Source organism: Oryctolagus cuniculus, chromosome 8, assembly GCF_051225735.1.
Source record: "Oryctolagus cuniculus isolate XC-2025 breed Fujian yellow rabbit chromosome 8, ASM5122573v1, whole genome shotgun sequence".
Lineage (NCBI taxonomy): Eukaryota > Metazoa > Chordata > Mammalia > Lagomorpha > Leporidae > Oryctolagus > Oryctolagus cuniculus.
The window spans coordinates 84,422,810-84,443,525 of record NC_142874.1 but is presented as its reverse complement, the minus strand read 5'-3'; the positions used below and the strand labels follow the sequence as shown (position 1 = coordinate 84,443,525).

Genomic DNA, 20,716 nt, shown 5'->3' with positions numbered 1-20,716 from the left:
AACTCTGCTTTCCTTCTCCCCACCGAGAGCTGCTGGCCTCCTTAGGAAACCCCCACTGGAGTTTTCATAAATAAAACAGCATAGAAACACCCTGGGGGCCGACGTGTCCCTGGAGTATGAAAGGAATTAGTGTTCGTCAATAGAAAAGGAAGCTGTGTGTGAAACCCCCAGTGTAACATGGTTTTCACCCCTGGGCGTGGGGCTGAAAATACCACAGATGACAGGGAGAGAAGGGTGGTGTCAGGAGGGGCTGGCACGCGTGCTTAACCCTTAGGCTGCCAGGTTGGTTTCATAGTGCGTATGTGCAGGATCTTTTCCTGGAAATAACTATTTCCTATTTCCAGGCAATAACTGAGACCTACCCTGGGCCTACGAATATTCTGTACCGCATAAATAAATGCGGCAAAATCTCCAAGACTCCTTCTTTCAATTATGTAGATGAAGAATCATGAAAAGCAGAAAATTAAAAAAACAATACAAAGCTATAAAAGGGGCAAAAATATAACCGATCAGACAAAAGTCTCTTTCAGATCGGGTCCCGTCTTTCTCCAAGCACAGCCTTTCTTATCCTGCTTGGTGATATAACATGACATGGACTGAGGCCAAGGGTACATCCACATGCAATTCTGTGTGTGCACGTGTGTCACTCTGTGGGCTTGAGGACTCTGTCCATGCACACACTCTAGTTGTGCTTGTACACAGCTGGGCATCCCAATTTGGTCTCAGAGAGCAGTGCCTGGCAATAACTGAGACCTACCCTGGGCCTACGAAGCCTGGAGACTAGACAGCTACACACCAGCCAGAAGGAGAAGCCTCCAAGTTATTCGAACTGCCACGACCATTGATTTAGGACACCAATTCATTTCATTCACTCTAAATCAAACAGAAATAAAAACCCAAGCATGATCATGCCATGACAATATTGATATTCTAATCCCAGTCTTGTTTTCCGCTGGAGGAAGCCTGCTACATGACACTTTTTTTTTTTTTTTTTTTTTTGACAGGCAGAGTGGATAGTGAGAGAGAGAGAGAGACAGAGAGAAAGGTCTTCCTTTGCCGTTGGTTCACCCTCCAATGGCCGCCGCGGCCGGCGCGCTGCGGCCGGCGCACCGCGCTGATCCGATGGCAGGAGCCAGGAGCCAGGTGCTTTTCCTGGTCTCCCCATGGGGTGCAGGGCCCAAGCACCTGGGCCATCCTCCACTGCACTCCCTGGCCACAGCAGAGGGCTGGCCTGGAAGAGGGGCAACCGGGACAGAATCCGGCGCCCCGACCGGGACTAGAACCCGGTGTGCCGGCGCCGCTAGGCGGAGGATTAGCCTAGTGAGCTACTACATGACACTTTTGGTCTTGGAGTGTAGTCGTTTGGTAGCTGGACAGTGATATAACTGCTTGCAAGTTTTCACGTAGGCTGTTTCATTTCTGAAGCTTTCATTTTGTGAGACACTCCAGAAGCTACAGGTGTGGCACAGTCAGTTATTCATATCAATTTTTTGGGATTTTGCTGTCAAAGCAGAACACTTCAGAAGGTAGAATTCTCTTTCCCATCCCTGTTTTGGAAGTTAGTAAAAAACACTTTGTGGGCAATACGGACTGTTTTCACATTTTACCACGAGTTAAGAAAACACACATAATGGGTTGCAAATGGAAAGGCAAGTTCTAGCTTAACAATGTATTCTGAGATGTGAAAAGAGGTGTAATTGACTGTGGGACATCTGCCCCAATAGTAGGTCCTGAAGTTTTAAACGTAAGTGCTGCAGGGACGTTGCTGTTGTATACAGGATATGGGGGCTCCAAAAACAAAGAATAACATAAGCCATTCAACCTAAAATATGCAATGGAATCTATACCTGAACAGCAGAATTTGAAGACCAAATTCTTTTAGGACCAAAGAATGGACACCTTGGGCAACCCCCAACAAATAGTAGGCGTGTAAGGCACACACAGAGCCCTTACTCGGAAGGAGGTGCTGCCATGACGAAGACATTCCCCTAACATACTACCCTGAAACACTGTCCAAAGGTCAGTTCAGATAACTGGGAGTTGATTCATTTATACTCCTTTGCAAAAGATTGAATGGCTGCAATGTAATTGAGGTTGAGATAATGTTCAAATCTCATCCTTGTCTGACCTCAGAGAAGTTTAAAGCATAATGGTGCAGAGGGACGTGGGGAGATCAATAGCAAAAAGTTGATGACTGTGTAATGTTCCAACTATATAGGAGTAAGAGGTTCTGAGGGGCCGGCACTGTGGTGTGGTAGGCTAAGCCTCCACCTGTGGCACCAGCATCCCATATGGGCACCGGTTCATGTCCCAGCTGCTCTTCTGATTCAGCTCTCTGCTATTGGTCTGGGAAATCAGTAGAGGATGGCCTAAGTGCTTGGTCCACTGCACCCACGTGGGAGACCAGAATTTGTTAGCTTTTGGCTCCTGGCTTTGGATTGGACCAGCTCCAACTGTTGTGGCCACTTCCGGAGTAAACCAGTGGGTGGAAGACCTTTCTTTCTGTTTCTCCATCTGTCTGTAACTCTGCCTCTCAAATAAATAAATAAAAAAAATTTTTTTAAAGTTCTGAGGTCTTATTGCATGGTAAGGTAAAAGTGCTATGTATTTTTCTGCTTAAAACAAAACGTAAAGATAGAAATTTAATGTTTTCACTACAAAGAAATGTTAAATTCTTGAGGACATGGATATGAACTGCTTGGACATTGCACTACACATGTATCAAAACAGCATATGGTACCCCAGAAATGTGTACAGTTCTTCTAACAAAATACTTTAAAAAACAAAGTATGGGAGGTCAGTGCTGTGGCATAGTGGGTTAACACCCAGGTGTGTGGCACTGGCATCCCATATAGGCACTGGTTCGAGTCCCAGCTGCTTCACTTCTGATCCCACTCCCTGCTAATGCATTTGGGAAGCTCGTGAAGAATGGCCCAGATCCTTGTGTCCCTGCACCCATGTGGGAGACCAGAGAATGCTCCTGGCTCCAGACTGGCTCAGCTCTGCCCATTGCATCCACTGGGGGAATGAAGCAGTAGATAAGACCTCTCTCTCTCTCTCTGTCCAATAAATTAAAAACAAACAAAAGGCATGGAATGGACATTTGTTGCAATGGTTAAGCCACTACTTGGGGGGCCTGTATCCCATTCTGGAGTGCCCAGGTTGTAGTCCCAGCTCTATTCTTGAATCCAGCTTCCACTATGGGAGGCAGCATGTGATGGCGCAAGTGGTTGGATCCCTGCCACCCTTGTGGAAGACACCAGACTGAGTTCCAGGTTCCTAGCTCACGTTTGGCCCAGCTCTGGCTATCATGGGCATTTGAAGTGAACCAGTGGATGGGAGATTGAGGTCTCTCTGTCGTTAAAAGGCAAAACTCTCATTCCTTCCACTTCTGTGACACTGGATCTAGTGAATATATTTTTTTTCATCTGTAAAAGAAGGAATCAATTTCTACTGTCTGCCCCATTAAGACTGCTCTGGGCAGCCAAAAGATAAGAGAATCCTGTGATACCCCTGCAAGGCTAGACACCTTGTGGGAACGAAGTCAGCGGGACCAGAAGCACGTCATTGCAGGGTTCCTTTGGAGAACCGAGGAGGAGTGGCCTCACGTCCCTCCCATGAGCATAATAGGCCCAAAGGTGGCAATAGCTTTTCTGAGTAGTTCTGTGCCCTGGATGTCCTTTTTGAATTGCTCAGATCAAGAGAGAAGAGAAACCAGAAACAGTTCAATTTTAAATCAAAATTTATGATTTTATTTTTAATACACCAGAAAAAATATTTCTTTTAATGTTGTGAAATAAGCACTTGAAAATAACAATTCCAACATTGCTGTGATTTGCTCTGTGAGGCTTCTCCGAGTGGGCATCCATCTGAACAGAGACGCTGGGGCCCCTAAGAAGCTGAATCTTCCAGTGGTTCTCAAGGTAGCAGCAAGCAACCTCCTGGCTGCACAGCCCCCGACAGACATCCCTGCCTGAGGCGAGCACGGTCAGAGAGAGCACATTTGGGCTACTTCTGTAGCCTTCTTGACCTCTGTCCACTGAAAGGGAGGCTCAAGCGCCACCAGGCGTGGGGAAAATAACAGCACTTAAATAGCAACAGGAGTCAGGATCTTTCAATTTGAGCCTACATGGATTGCAAATGTGGCTTGACCCTGGATAACGGGACAAGTTTCTTTCACTTAAACAGTATCTTTAGAAGGTATTTACCACAACAGACGGGAATTTGGGCTTCCAGTGAAGTCTATGTGACTGGGACTTCTGCCGGTCCACCCTAGAAACCCAAGGTGCGAGGCTGCGCTCCAAGGGGCCGTCTGGACCGCTAGCGCATCGTCTGCACTCTCTTTAGAACGCGGAAGGCAGGAGCAGGGGTGCCTCGTCACCACGCCCACTTTCTTCTGTGAATTCTGATATAGCAAAGGCTCTGAGGATGAGAAACCGTTGTGAAGTCGTCCGTGCTGGGCACAGGGGCCCTCAGCTGGCCTCTCCAGCTTGAGAACCTGCCGCACGGCTTGCACATGCTTGTAACTACAATCGGGCACAGCAGGCATCCTGGGATATGCTGGTCCTGCACTCGTTTTTGTTTTATGTAGCTTTTGGGCACTAGTGTACAGAGGCTGTTGGCTCCTTGGCGAACTGAGACCCGGCCCTTCAGACTGATTGTCGAAACACAACAGGGTGGTGTTCAGCGCTCAGCGTGTGCATCTACACGACAGGCAAAAGGCGGTGGTGCATTTGTAGCAACATCTCTTCCTCATGGCAACGGGTCTGAGGCACAAAGATTAGGTGTTGTACATAAATAGAAAAGGGACCAAAGAAAACTTAAAAAGAAAAAAAAAAGCCGTAGGAGACAATGACCCACAGCATGAACACAGGCTCTCCGATCATCCCAGATAACAAAGTATTTATTATTGAAAACAAAGGTTGGGGGCAAAAAAGACTACATTGGAGTACTGGAAAGTTGGAGGCCATCACGAAATTCTCACACAATGGAGCAAAAGTTTCATGATGGAAACTTTTTCAGGGAAACAAAGTGTCTAAAAGAGACGTGGACCATGAGTACACAACTCCAAGCTCTGAAGCTGAGAGGCTAAGTCTGTTTGGTCATCTCTCCTGACAGTGCACCTGGCCAATCCAGCAACTCTTATAAAGAATCATTAACCAAACTGTGAAACAAAACCAAGCCAAACCGTCAGAATGTGCTGTAGCTAACTTAGTTGTGCAATACATACTCTGAGTAGAACCTGCTCTATCAGTCTAAAGAAAAGATAAGTAACCTGAGTAGGCGATCTCTCCCAGGTCATTCAGCAGTTTAGGAATACAGCCAGACTTCTAGAATACTTGTCTCCAGTGTAGTTGACTCCAGGTGCTTGGTTACTCTGTTGTGACAGGCTTTGTCTTATAAACATACTACACTTGATTTTTCTTTTTTATAAATTATGTGAGGTTCTCTCCTAGACCTGTTCTCTTAGTTTCATACTGTCTTTCCATTCAGTTCTTTAAAAACCCACTCAGATGACGTTTCCAACTTACGCTTAGATACGTTGCTCACTAGACTAACTGGTTTCTTGACAGTCTCCCTCTTCTCCTCATTTTCATAGTGGGCTAGGATTAGAAGGCTGGCAGTAGATTACCTGGAATCATAACCTCAATCCTTGATTTTAGTTGGGTGCTTTGGTCTGGCACTGGATATAAATAATATGGTAGTGACTCTTTTCTCAGTTGTAAAAGAAGGTCTGGATGATACTCCCTGCCCTATGAATAGAGTATTTCTCACTAGGATTTCATTGCAAACTCACAGACATGGGTTGATGCTCAGACCTAGGGTAAGAAATCATATATACTTATATATATTATATCAAAGATTTGTGGAGTTTTTCCCCAAGCCAGAATATGCTTTTACCATATTTGTATTGGAATGCAGTGGAGAATCTCTGCTAGAAAGATATCTATTGCCGCACAGTGGGGCGGCTGTAAAAACTCTACCTGCCCATGTTTTTCTGGAATGTTAACCGACAGCAGGATTATCTATGTGGCAGTCAATCCTCTGGCAGGTTTTAGGCTTGTCATGGGCCAGCGATCTAGCCTCATATCATGATGTAATTAAAGTGGCTGAGCTGAGATGTTAAACAGTGCACTGAACCTGTAATACCAGATTTTTTTTTTAAATGTGTGGCTTTCTTCCTCCCATGATAAACACTGGAAATGCCTCTACAACTGTTTAGCTAGTTTAAAAACTATTTATTAGACACTCAACCTGAAAACGAAAGTTCTAAATTATTATACAAGTGGACACAGGCATGAGCCTAACCCAGAGGAAAGTGCTTTGGAAGCTTTGTTGAAGAGTCTTTGTAAGGTTTAGGCTCATTTCTTCATTCTAACCTGCATTAAAGGATCTGTGATCATCCACAGAATAATTAAATTAAGTCAACCAGATGAGCCTCAAACTGGTCCTTCAATTAAACTCAAGTCAACTGTTACGGGGCCTTTTCCCTCACTTTAATTATTCCAGTTACTTTTCTGTTATAAGGAGGGGAAGGCTTATTGCACAGTATCATGTATCTGCAAAGCTCATAATAACATTATTGGCATCCTAAGAACCTATCAGTTGTCATAGCAGGACCTGTCCTTTCAGCTCATGTCAGTTTTTGCCGTAATACTAATAATACATTCCTCCATGGATCACGGCTCACCTCTGAAACAACATCAAGACATCATAGACCTCTCACAGTAACTTTTCACACAGACGCTAACAGCCTCCCTTCGTGCGCGTTCCCCCCAACCAGTGCTTGTCGTCATGACTTGGGTTTGCATGGATCCTCTGTTCATTGTTCAAGCCATTCACACAGAATGGAATACAACTTTATTCTTTTGAAGTTCCACACATAAACAAGAGGCTGATAAAGCCCTTGCCATCTCTGACAGAAAAAGCAGAGCAGCTCTGTTTCATGAATGACAGCACAATTAAAGCTAAAATAATATAAAAATAATTTGAAAAATCCCTTTTACTGTACACTCTCAAATAAAGCAAGAAAGATAAACAACAGTTTCTTTTTCTGCTAGCCAGAAAATGTGTTTCTAGTCATTTGGGCTTCGAAGTTCAGTGTACCCAACAACAGTGTGCATATATGTGTATGTGTGTATAATCTATGCAGTGCGGTAGCCCCTAATCTTTTCATCTATTTTTGCCTAATCATTAAGCTACTTAACCAATTAGAATACTATTATATCACATTGAACAACTTTACATAATTGCTTCTTTGAAATACTAGGAACATTGACACATTTATTTGGCTTGTGTAAAGGACTGGAATATTACAGATAATATCATCTAGCATTTTGTTTGTTTAAAGAATATGGCTCTTCATAAATTGATTTTCAGAGTTCCAGAGCGAAAAGTCCCTTTTAAAAAAATTCTGAAACTGATTTGAAGCAGGACGAATGTCTTCTGATTTGGCTAAAAATATGAGGAGTGTTTTACAGTGTCTAAAATTTGACGGATATGTCTATAGGGGGCCCTTGTTGTCAATGGTTTTCAGCCAAACTTGCCATGAAGCACGTTTGTCGCAGTATCTCCACTCGGCCAGCAGAGGGCACTTTAAACATCTCTACATTGCTTGGGGAGCAAGTGCAGATGATGCAGAAACACAGTGTTCACCCTATATCAGAAAAAGTCTTGCAGGTTTCTTTTTGAGATTCACAAAAATAGAGAACATATGGGCTGTGCCATAGGGTTTCATTTGGAAAGCAATGAGCATGTGTGAAGTGAAAGAGGGAGGGGCATACGTGTCGTCTGTGGAGTTGATTTCCGGTTCACTTCTCTTGCCGTCGTCTTGCCTCCTTTCCCAGCTAAGAGGGAGTTTTCATAGTTCTGATTCTGTATTTCACTCTTCTGTCTGGGGCAACTGAACAAAGGATAATGCTTCCTGTCTCATGTAAGAGTAGAAATCACAGACCATCTGTCACACACGCTCTGGGACGGAGCCGCCCTTGGAGGACCCAGGCTGCATTGTCCCCATCCTCCCTGGAAGAACCTTGGAAAAGGACCCTGCCCTGTTTGGTTCTGGCAAACTCATTTAACATGAGGCTATGCAGTCAAGGGAAAAATACTGCTCTTTTTTTTTCCCCTCTACATTGAAATTAAAAAAAAAAAAAATGACTAAGACATCTTTTCTCACAGGGGCTACGCCAGTTAGCCTTTCTTAACAAAGCTTCATTTCTGCAAAAGTATTATCGTTCTAGATCTACACCCTGTCTCTTCCGTTGGTCTCTCTCCTATTGGTTCCAATTTCGTGCTGAAGTAGATGAGAATGGACTGTGTGTCTACGTGCACTCGCGGTTTCTTAAAGTCAAATTTTTTCATCCTTAGAGAAATAGAACACCTAGTAAATACATTTGTTTCATGTAGTGTTAATAGCCTTTGTTTGCCTTCTGCTCGTCCCTCTCTGTCTCTGGCTCCCTTTAGCGCTCATTTGTTCTGGAGGTGACAGAAGGAGGGAAGGGGGTCGCCAGGAGCAGTGCTTGGAGATGGAGGTGCACTCAGTGAGTTCTCACCCGAAAAGGATCATAAACTTACTGGGTTATGTCAATCTAATTATCCCTCAGCTGCCTCGGGTTCTGTGTTTGCTCGTGTGTTTTGTTTTGTTTTAGCTGCACCATGTGTGATTCCTTGTGCCATTTTCTTTTGTCTATTATTTTTCTTGATGACCCTGAGCTATGGCTTCCTCCTCAGTTCCAACACTATTCAGCCTTCGTTGTTTTCCTCATTTTGCCGATGTAGGCCTCAAAGAAGAAATGGCAGAAGAGCACAAGGTAGCTGAGGTACATGAGTGAGGACCAGAAGATGTTCTGAAAATGAGAATGACACTGGTCCTGCTGCATCCAGTAGAAGACCAGGTAGTTAATGACACAGCCCATCAGCATCTGAGTGATCTGGGACAAGGTGATGAACATGGCAAACTTCCGGGAGACTCGGAAACCTGCAGCCCGCAAGGCATAGTAAGAGTACATGACGGCGTGCACGCCGTAGTTCATAGTCATGAACCAACCACCCCCGGCAACCATGTCTTTGTAGGAGTACCAAGAGTACAGGAGCACAGTGATGTGGTGGTACCAGTGCAGGAAGATCAGCTTCTGCTTCCTCAGAATAATGAATATTGTATCTCCTGAAAGACAAAGACAGGAGAGAATGACCGTGAGCCCCCGATCATACCGTCATGACAACTGATGGTCTGGGAAGCTGGGCCTAGAATCTGGGAGCCACACGTACTGTACTTACTAGCCCTGCGGCCTTGAGCAAGTTCCTTATGACTGCGACTTTCTAGTTTCCTCTTATAAAGTGGGGTTAATTAATAACAGTCTGAAGTTTAAAGAGGCCATTCAACAAGTCTTTATACATGGTAAGTAAGCAACGGATCTTATGTTTAAGGCATGTGAGACAAATCCCATTAACTTTTGATCTGGAAGGAACATCAGCAACCATGTTCCAATTCCCACCTCAACTATACATTTTGGGAAATACCATCTGGAGAGGGTGGGTGATTTGCTTCAGGACATTTGTCAAGCAAGAGACACCTGCTGGAACTTAAGTGCCCGCAAAATGTTCTTGTTCTCTGTAGAATAGTGAAAGGCTACAGTTTTTTATTGGTCCACAACAAAAGGCATCTCTCAAGGGCATAACTTTGGGATCGTCTAAAAAATGTGAAGCCTTGCTATTTGGAATGAAAAGAAAACTTAAACAAAAGGGCCAAGGCAGGGAAAAAAAACAAAAAACAAAAAACGGGGGAACAGAAGTCTTCTTTTTATACACATTTGCTGATGAGAGTATAGCAATGAGTCACAAGAAAATTACAGTTTTTATTGTAGAGAATAAACTGAAAAAGCTTTCTAAGATCTGTCAAGATTTTTCTAACAATATCCCTTTGAAGGAAAAGCCCTCTCTTTTCAGAGGTAAGGAATCTTCACAATGCAAACTAGAATTCATTTCAGGTAAGCAGATTCTACATAGTCAGCCTGCAATACCAATAGGTTCTGCATCCATGGATTTTATCAAATGGGATAGAAAATATTTTTTTAAAACTGCATTTGTACTTAACACACACTAAATTGTTTTCCTTTGCCATTAACCCCTCAACATTTCAGCCTAACATCTTTGCACATAGCATTTGCATTGTGTTGGCTAGCATAAGTAACCTAGAAATGACTTAAAGTACATGGGAAAATGGGCAGAGGTTCCATACTATTTTATGTAAAGGACTTTGGCAATCAGCATTTTGGTATCCTGGTGGGGTGGTGGGGGTGGCGAGGTGTCCTACAGCCAATCCCCCATGAACACTGGTGACCTCAAATGGCTTCTTGTGTAACAATGAGAGCTAGAAGGTCCTTCCTATCCTGAAGTTTAAGCGCAAAGGGAACTAGTACTTAGTCTGCTCCCTCACATTCTCCATGGATAGCTGGAAATGGGTGGCAATACACAAGGTCAAAGAGCCCTGGGCCCTGGGAAGACTTAACATTCTGACGGCTGTGGTTGGAATATACAGGGGCTGCCTCCTTCCATCACTCAAGAACTATTAGTTTATTTCCCTGCTGAACTGTTAAGCATTATGTTCAGAGCACAAGAGGAAGGATTCTAATTGCTACATTCTGAACCTATCATAAAATTTCTGTTGAAATCGTCTTCTCTCTTGCAAAACGCCTGCTTTGTCTGCAACTATCAGCCAGGCTCATCCCGACACATGGAGATGGTAACTCTCATGTGTAAGCTTAAAGGACAGAACTGGTGTCAGGAGACCTGCGGTCTACTTCTTAGCAGTAAACTGGGCTACCTCTGCACGGCTGCTAAAGATCCACTCTGTACTGTGGGGCCTCCCCTCTCTCTGCAGACTATAGTGCAGACACAATAACTCCAGACTACCTCTGTTCACAGTGGAAACATTGTAGAAGTCCAAGGAACTGTATGTCAAAATCAAGTTTAATCATTCATAATTGAGATGTTTTTAATGTGTTAGTATTAACACAAATATAAGCCCCACATGACACAGCAATACAACCTGTTTGCCATAAACAAGCATTTAATCATCGCAAATTCTTTAGATTTACCTCTGTCCTCACTTTCATGTTAAAAGCTGATCCTATTAGAAGGGCTAATGTGGAACAGAAAGTGGAGCCTGCAGTCAGTCAGTCCTAGCTTTGAGAATCACTTTGTGTTGCTCCTGTCTGGGGCACAGGTTGGAGCTTGGGCTTGATTTGAGTCACTTAAGGTGCTTCTACTTCCTTTGAGGGAGGAGGAGCAGCATGAATGGGAAAGGAAGTGTCATAAAATCTTGAAATCAAAATTAATTTGAATTCAACTAAGAACCTCATCCAGAACAAATATGCAGGATGGCAGATGGCATAAGAAATATCTCCCAGGAATGGCTCTGGATCAGCCAGCCGGGGCACCATTCTATAGCTACTTAAGGTTACTGTCCCCACAACGGGTGCCCCAGAGAATGGTATTTCCTTTGGAGAAACAAGGGTGGGCAGGGGTGGGGGAGAGGGCCTTTGACATTGCAGCTGAGACCTGCCAGTCACACGATTCTGGCAAGTACGAGTTATTTTTTCTCCAGGGAACTACATAATATCACATTTAATTTATCACAAGCCGAGGCCATTCTGAGTTGTGATATTTACCGAATTGCCCAGCAGCAATGGAATGACCCAGAAATGTAAACCATCCTGCAGACTGTACATTTAATGTTGGCCACTGGCCTTATGGAGAGAATTCTGGGGAGGTACACACAGGCGGTTCCAGTCATGGCACCCATTTCAGCTACCTCTCAGGTCGTGTTCTCTTTATTATGGTCTCGCTAACCTCCAGGCCAGCTATTTTCAGCCCAGACAGCTTGCAGAAAGGGCGTGGGATTTCTCACATCTATGTGAGCATTTCCTACCCATGCACCTGCCAAGTGTGACTCTCTGTAGCTATGGAGGAGTCATCAGCATCTGGAAATCTCCGGGGCACTCAGGGCCACTAAGAGCTGAGGAGGGCCTACTCTGTATCTGTGTGCATTGTTACAGTCGGCTGGGGCCCCGTTCACAGGGTTAGTTGGAGTGCTGCTGAGTCAGTTTCAAAAACAATGACAAGCTCAACAGAGCAAGGACCTAGATTCAGAGCAGATGTTTCCAAGTTTTACCAACAGCAAATCTCAGCAGGTTTTAACATAATTCACACAGTAGGTGCTAAAGACCTGACCCAGAATGCAGGGCGGTGGCTGTCTTCTCTGAATTTGTCCTAGTAATAGAATGCATAGGTACAGATCTTCATTTGGTGGAAAAAGTTTTGAGGATGCATGGTGTGATGGCTGCACAACACATGGATATTGCGTATAGTGTATCACACACACACACACACACACACACACACACAAACCCAGTTCAGGGAAAACTGCAGGCATGCAGTTATAGGAGGAAAATACAATTTCATTGTTGTCTGTGGAAGAAATGTTCTTCATTCTCATCAGTAGAAGCTTAGAATCTTAGAATACCGAAAGGCACAATCTAGGATCTAAAAACATGAAAAATTCTAAAGAGCCCTAAATCTTTCTCAATTTAACAGAAGTGACAAGGTTTCCTGACTATAGAAAGCTGGGACGGAATATAACCTGTGACAGGTGCAAAAGGGCATCCACGGGAATGTGCTCACTAAGTAGGGCCAGGACTGGCTGACTCGGACACTCCCGCTCTGAGTTTTGATCTGATTTGACCCCACCTCTGCAAGGCCATTATCCAACAGGCTCCAGAATATTTGAAGGACAAGATTTGGCATTCTAAAATTTAAAAAAGGACACTCAGAACATGAGAATATTATTATCAATCGATCCCTTCTCCTGACAATAATGGCTTTTCCTAGAGAAATGTGCCCACGTCCAACCCTTGTCACTCAGTCTTCCTGTTACTGCTAACCTATGCCACTCTTAGATTCAAGACCATGAGAGCTGAGCCTTAGAAATGGACAGACACAGCCAAGTATTTTCTATTAATTTCTAGAAGGTGAACGATTCTACATATGTCCATTTCATGGCCAGTCTCAGGGATGATCAAAATCAAACACCGCCAGAGACCAACCCTTAGCGCATCCATTAATGAGAACATGAGACTACTCAAATGAAAAGCTTAATCTTCTAATCTGAATCCTAATTTGGGAAATGAAAGTATTCACGGATGTGCCATATGGAAATAGCTGTGTTGCTTTTCATTTTCTCCTATTCCAATATTAGCTCAGCTGTTAGAGAGCTTTAGAGAGGGCGCTGTGTACATTTTATAAGCCCTTGAGAGAATAATTTTTAGCAGTACTTAAAAATTGGCATGTTTCCTTTAAACAATTTTGCTATTAAGATACAGGACTGGAAAGAAGGAAGAGTAAAGAGCAAAACAGTCAAGATCTCAAATCCAATCATTGTTGACTTTCCTGCAACCAACCACACAGGACCTGCAAACTGTCTTTCTGTTCCTTTTTTCAGAAATATTGTGGAAGCATAGCTACAAAGAGAGGGGGGAGAACGGGGAGGAGAGAAAACACTCACCTAGTTCCGGTGCTTTGCTGAGCACAAATGCATAAGCCCAGAATTTGCTGACCGGTCCATTGTAAAAACTCTGGTCACAAACTGACTGCTTGAGGCCTTTGGTCATCAAAATGTATACCATATAAGCACCAGTACGAAGAGCACCGAATATACTTCATAAAAAAAAAAAAAAAGAAAGAAAGAAAGGAAACAGCGTTTAGTAAGATCATTTCACTTCTGGCTATTGAGCATACTTACAGGACAGCTGGGCCCTTGGCAGGAAACAGGCAGGGAAGCGTCGTAATAATTTGTGTCTACCTGGAAGCATCTTGAACGGTTAAGGACACGAGAGCTAACACAGTGCTCTATCCTCCAGAGCAGACGCGCTCCCACATCGTCACTAACGTTCCTAAAAGCGGTCGTGGATAAGCAGAATCTTCAGTGACCTTGGTGTTGCAGTTGAGAACTATTCCTTGGGGAGAACCTGGGGGTGGCTGTGAATCCTGGGAATTAATCTCAGCTCTGTCCTATGGCCAATCGTTCTCCTCCCTGAAAATCTGTTTATCTCTGTAAGCTAACTCTTCTACATCGGGCCTGGCCTTATCAATCCAGACTTCCTGGCTTCCGTGTGGACTCCTCAGGAGGCTCCAAACCCCGGTTCTGGGTGCCCACTTTTCACTGTAACTCATCTTTCTCAAAGAAACCAGAAGGCACCTCTTTCAAAGCTCAGCTCGCCTATATCATTTCCCCTAGGCAGCCAATACGAGGCAGAGATGAATGTTTCCCACAACCATGGAGTAACACACAGCTCAATGCTGTTCTCCAAAGCCCTCCACATAGACAGGGGTGCTCATCAAAGATCATTGAAAAAGTGGACTGTTGGAAAAAAGAAGAAAACCTGACATGAAAACAAAGGACCCCAAGGACTGCTAAGTTCACAAGAAGGCTCTGCAAATATGCTGTGTTCAGTAATACAGCCCGGAGTGTGAAAGGACTTGGCAACTGGAACCAGCAGCTTCCAGCAGCGAGTGCATCTGTGAAGTGTCTCTCCCAGAGTGTGCAAGACACAGCCGGGACTGAGAAAGAGAACTGGTCAACACAGAGGAGACACGTGCTTGCCTATCCTTTCTCTGCCCAAAAGGGCAGCAGCCACGTCAACTGGGAGATGAAGGAGTGAACATCTGTAGAACCGAGTGGCACCCTCACCAGACTGGGAGGTGGAGCTTTCTTATCTCCTCAGAGGCACTACACACACACACACACACACACACACACACACACACACATTAATTTGAAGCGTGTTAGAAGTGCTGTAAAGTGTCATTAAGGCTGCCCCTAAAGCCTGTGGTCACCAACTAGAACGACAGATGCACTTTGCAGAGGGCCCAGGTAATGAAGAATTCCTGGCTTCTATAAAGGCACAACACCTGCATCCATCAAATGGTGTCACTCTTTGCAATGCAAAAGATGACCCTGCATAGGATGATTTATTGTCCTCCGGTGGCGGTAGATCCTGTTCAGCCCTTCTTTGGCCTCCCTCAGCACTCAGAACGAAAATCCCAGCTCCTTCCCAGGACCAACCAGCCTCTGAAGGGCCTCTGTCCCCTCTTGTTCCCCTCTCTCCGTCTTTCCACGTGAGGCAAACCATTTCAGAAAGCACTTTTCAGATGCTTTCTGTTTCCTGCCTTAGGGCCTTTGCCCATGCCTTTTCCTCCACAGGGAGAGTTTTTCTCTCAGGTTCCTTAGGTTTGGCTCCTTCTGTCTCATCTCAAAGAAATTATCTCCTCCTAATGGGATGTCCTAATTTGGGGAGGAGGACTGTGTTGCTAAACACAGATCATGAAGACTTTTGTCTTACTTCAAGTTTCTTTTTTTCTGTCTTGTCTTTACCATGACAGAAGATGGCTGAATTTTAATACAAAAACTTGTCACCATCACTATGTTAAGGTATTGCACTTACACACTTCGACTCGCTGCAACAGAATATGGAAGTGTGCGTGTGGTGTTTCCACTAAGCATGTGTAACACACACTGTTGGTTGTTCAGCCTATAGCCAAATTCCTTCCTCTTCCATGTTAACAGACAGCAATTTCTTCCAATGTATTCTTCCCCCAAGAAAGGTGATCTTAGCTCTAATCTAGGAATAAATCTTAAATATCTAAGCCAGTTTTTGTAATCTCATTTTCCTTACCAGTGATTTGTTAAGGTAGGCATGCGACCCAATTCTAGCCCATGTGATCAGAGGAGAAGGCTGCTGGTGGTTTGCCCTTAAACGTGTATTTCTGGAATGCAGCAATCATCTTCCACCACGAGGGAGTCACCTTGAGGACAAAGCCAGCTCAGGGAATATGTGGTAAATTCTTCAAGATGTGACTGAAGGGCTCAGTGAACCGTTCAGTGACTCACAAGCCTCCCTGTTTTTAAAACAATAAAACTTCCTCAGAGTATTAGCTGTTCACGGGTGTGCATTCGATTACTTGCAGCCCAGTGCATCCCAGCAGACACAACGCTCAAGGTCTGACTCTCAGCAGATGTCTGACAGTATTAACATGCTATGCAAAAGTTCTCTCTGTGACTCTAAGATGCATCTAGTCACAATTAGTGTTGGTAGACCAGTTGCTATATTAGTTATCTGTTTATATAAACTGGTAAGGGAGAGGTCAATGACTTTTGTGTAACCCAGAAGCAAGGAAAACTATAAATGACACACTTTCAAAATGTCAAGTCTTTGCTCCAGATTTACGACTTTGTTCAGATTCATCGGGCAGACTTTATAACACTTCCCGTCCCCCGCTACACTGTAGACCACCACCTCCAGAAATAACACGGCCCAGAGCTCTTCTCCCACTATATTTGCAGCTAGACTGTGTGCTGTGCACACGACTGAAGTTCATCCAAGGACAATATCTTTGAAATAGTTACTTTCCTTTCATCCTCTGGGGTTTCAAAATCAAGGTACTTTATCCCCAATTTCTAAAGCACAAGCTAGTTTATTTTTTTCCAGCCATTTAAATATTTATCAGCATGGTTTTTGATGCTGGGATGGCAAAAAAGAATGAGGCTCCGGCTGGTGGTGGCAGTCCTGGAAGGCTTCAGAGGAAATGGTGTTTGAGTTAGGGGCAAATCGGGATTTAAAAGTATGAAAGGAAGGGTATAGAGTGGTCATTTCAGGGCATTTTAGAAGGTTTTGGTTTCATGAGGACGCACAATATTGCTGACAACAAGCGTAGTGCACATATTATTGTCCCATTTCTGGACATAAGCCTCATTCCCTAAGCTCCAAACAATAAGGCTGACTCAGACCAGAGGACAGTGGCACTTTTCAGGGAAACCGTCAGTGCCAGCCATTGGGCCCATGTGTCTGCAGGCAAAGGCGCATTGTTGTGATGTGACAATGCTACTGATGGAGAGCAATGGGGGAGCTGCTCGGGCAGTGGGGTGATTGTTATTCGTGGGAAGCCATGAGCTCTGCCCCTGGCACGTCTCAGCCACTGCACGCTTTGGAACCAGGTGGCTTCTATGATAACAGTGTCACACTGTGGCACTTTTATCAAAATATACTTAAAGATGAGGAGACATTTTTCTTTGCCTGTGACATTATCTTGCAGCAGGCAATTGTGAGCTTCTTTTTTTTTTTTTCTTTTATTTATTTATTTATTTATTGGCAGGCAGAGTGGACAGTGAGAGAGAGAGACAGAGCAAAAGGTCTTCCTTTTCCATTGGTTCACCCCCACCCCCCCCAAGTGGATGCTGTGGCCAGCACACCATGCTGATCCAAAGCCAGGAGCCAGGTGCTTCTCCTGGTCTCCCATGAGGGTGCAGGGCACAAGTACCTGGGCCATCCTCCACTGCACTCCCGGGCCACAGCAGAGAGCTGGCCTGGAAGAGGAGCAACCGGGATAGAATCTGGCGCCCCAACTGGGACTAGAACCCGGTGTGCCGGCGCCACAGGCGGAGGACTAGCCTATTGATCTGTGGTGCCAGCCTGAGCTTCTGTTCTGCCACCTCTAGCCCTGCCTATGTCAGACATTGCTAATCCATTTTGCCACTCTTTCTGGCCATGTCTGGTGGTAGCACTGAAGTTCTCGAAGCTACTACTTCAAGCCACTGCTTGCAGTTGCAATTTGAAATGTTTGTATTTACTGGGCTCCAACACAGCTCCATCATTTACTGGTGTCATCAATAGCAAGTTATTAAGTGTTTTCACTCATGTGAAATGAGGATAATATCCAACTTGCAAAATGTGTTCTAAGACTTCTGTAAAGCAACATGAAAGCATTTTGTTAGCATTGAGTCTCTGATACACGGGTGCTCAGTAAAAGCTTTTACTGCAGTACTCGTATTCCCTTACTCGTCGTTGTTGTAACTGACGCTGCGATGCATTCCTGTGTTGAATACCACCATTACCTCACTCATCTCACTCCGTCAGGGAGGAGATCAAGGCTAACGGCCTTTAAGTGAAGTCAAGGCAACCGATTTATAGAGAATTTGCTTGCTCCACTGCTTCCTATTGCAACAAGAAGTCTACTTGTATATAAGAAGGACCTTCTATCACTGAGAAACTATACATCAATTACAAGAATTTTTTTTCCACCAAAATAAATTTATCTCTTAATTTTATGTCCCATGGACTTTTTGAAGCCCCCCTCATCTTTTGCTCCCCACAGTGCTGGTTGTATTGCTGGGCAGTTCACCAGGCCAAGGCTGCCCTGTGATGAACCCACATCCTTGTTGGTCTCTCATCTCCCAAGGGCTCAGTAGCTGCCTTCCCTTTGCCGGGAGACGTACTGTCTGGTTTTTAACAAGCATTCTACCCGCACTCATGGCCTGGGTTCAAGGGGCTGACCCCTGAGTCTCAGGGCATCAGTCAGGGTCATCATTCCCACAGCTCTTCTGGGCAGTTCCCTGAGGCCTGGGGAGGCTGCTCTCACACAGTGGCCCTTCCCCAGCAGAGGGATGCAGACGACTGGTGGCCCCTGCGGGGCAGAGCTGCTGTCTGGCAATAGTGGGAGTAGGCCAGAGTGTGGTCAGGGAGCCCTGCAGCTGGGGCACGTACAGACAGCTCCAAACCCAGCAGGCTGGGTCCAGATGTCAGCTCCCATGCTGATAAAAGTTGATCACATGTGAGCCCTTCACAGCACAAGTTTCAGTGACAGCTAGCCAGATCACGCAGAGGATGAAGTGAGTATTCTCCACCAGCACTTCGTGAGGGAGAGGCATCCAGCTCCCATGCCAGGTACCTTTCAAGCAGGTAATAAAGACTATTCTGGAGCCACAGATGCAAACAAGCTGAGGGTCTGAGTTCCATGAGAGCAGATGACTACTACATATGTGTCTTTTCTCAGATGTGAGATGACACAGGACACCTAATACTCATTGGACAGTAATTGCAATATTCCTCAGGAGGACTTTCTATCTGCTGCTACATACATCTCTGCATTGTTTGACAATTGGAAAACAACAGCATACTAATTGGTAATTTTAACATATTTATTTGAGTAAGAGAGAGCGCAAGAGAGCATGCTTCCCTCTACTAGTTCATTCACCAAATGCCTATAACATCTGGGTAGGGCCAGGGCCGGGGCCAAAGCTGGGAGCCAGGAACTCAGTCCAGGGCTTGTGTATGATAATAACTACCTGAAGCATCAGCACTGTTCCTAGGGACTACATGAACAAGAAGTTGGAGTCAAGAGCCAGGAACAGGATGCAATGCTGGCATTTAGATGTAGCACGCAAGAGTCCTAATAGTGGCTTAATCCCACTAGAAGGAATGAAGTGCCTCATCACAATGGACACATTGAGTAGACAGGCTCAACGGTACCACCTCATAAGGTGTTACTAGTAAGTTTTATAGTGTGAAGTTGAGATATAACCCTCATCTGTGATCAGCCCTTGGATGACAAATTGGAATTAGAATTTATTGGGAAAAGATAGATTCATTTATTGAATCAACACCTACTTAATCTACAGCCACTGTATATCAGACATTACAGTACTCACTGGTAGGGGCAGTATCTCTAGAAGCCTATAGCAAGAGGAAAAAAAAAAACCATGTAAATAAACAAAACTGTAGCAATAACAGAATTGCGAGTCCTGGAAGATTACTGAAAGAGTGTATGTATATGTGGTTGGGGTTCTTTTTTGGTTATATTCAAAAACAGATGCTGGAAAATTTAGAATAAAAGTTCTCATTTTCAGGTTTCAGTTTTTTTTTTTCTTTTACAAGTATTGAGGTCCTTTATAAAGATGTAAAGAGATTTAGCTAATCTTGGAACCCAGACTCTAGGAAGATTGATAATTTATTTGAGCAAACATTTTATGGCCATCTGGAAGTCACAATGGGATCTCTCAGTAAACACTCTCAGAATTCTAGAATTCTGCCTTGGGAAGAAAGAAACATGAGTATAAATCATCAACCCTTTTAATTTTTTCCATAGCAACATCAATAGTTGTTAAAAACTATTTTTATAAGATTCCTACATTAGTCCTCAACTTAAATGTAGGCATGTTGGAATCAAAAGATGGTTCCTAAGGACTTTTAATTGTGAAATGGCAGCCACCTCAGTCTCCACCCTGGTAACCCAATAACCACAGGTACAATTACTTTCAGGATTAGGCAACGAACGTGCTTTTATCCAACTCCTGCACCACCATCAAAAGGCAAAAATGAGGTGTGATAGTCTTGCCAGTCGTCAAAACATGGCAACAGCTGACCCAACAGAAGCAATAACTTTTTAGAAACACAGGAGAGATCAGAGATGCTTCTGATAGCACAACCGGAGCTGCTCTGGTTCTTAGACTCATGGCAGTTTGCAGAGCAGGCAGAATACTCTATGATTCCAGAACAGGTTAAAACAAATAACAACAGTCTACAAATCCGCTCTACGCCCTTAGACTAGGGAGAGATGTGTGCCACACGGAAGCATGGCATCTCCGTGTCAATATCATGTCTCTTCTGACAACATGAAATCCAAATTCTAAATTTTCCCACACCTGAGAACATGCATCCTCACTATAAAATACCTACTTAATTTGGCCTAGGGTTTATGTCTTGGCCAAAACATATTCTTCAATAACAATCTAACAAACCATCAAAGTGCAAACTGTTTTTTTCCAATAAATAAGCAGTTTATTGGGGACACATACTGTAGTTTCTCTGAAAATTTACTTCCTCTA

General features: G+C 44.3%; 1 protein-coding gene across 7 annotated transcripts in view; it reads right to left on the bottom strand.

Moving 5' to 3' along the window:
• Positions 1-3,729: 3,729 nt before the first annotated feature.
• ELOVL6 (ELOVL fatty acid elongase 6) overlaps positions 3,730-20,716 on the bottom strand; it is a 131,103-nt gene continuing 114,116 nt past the window's right edge. For all 7 annotated transcript variants that reach the window (XM_008267482.5, XM_051819519.3, XM_089302593.1 and 4 more), the window contains 2 exons: positions 13,562-13,713; positions 3,730-9,163 (listed from right to left, as the gene is read on the bottom strand). In XM_008267482.5, the coding sequence (XP_008265704.1) occupies positions 8,739-9,163; positions 13,562-13,713 (577 nt within the window). In that variant the 3' untranslated portion in view covers positions 3,730-8,738. The remainder of the gene's footprint in view (positions 9,164-13,561; positions 13,714-20,716) is intronic.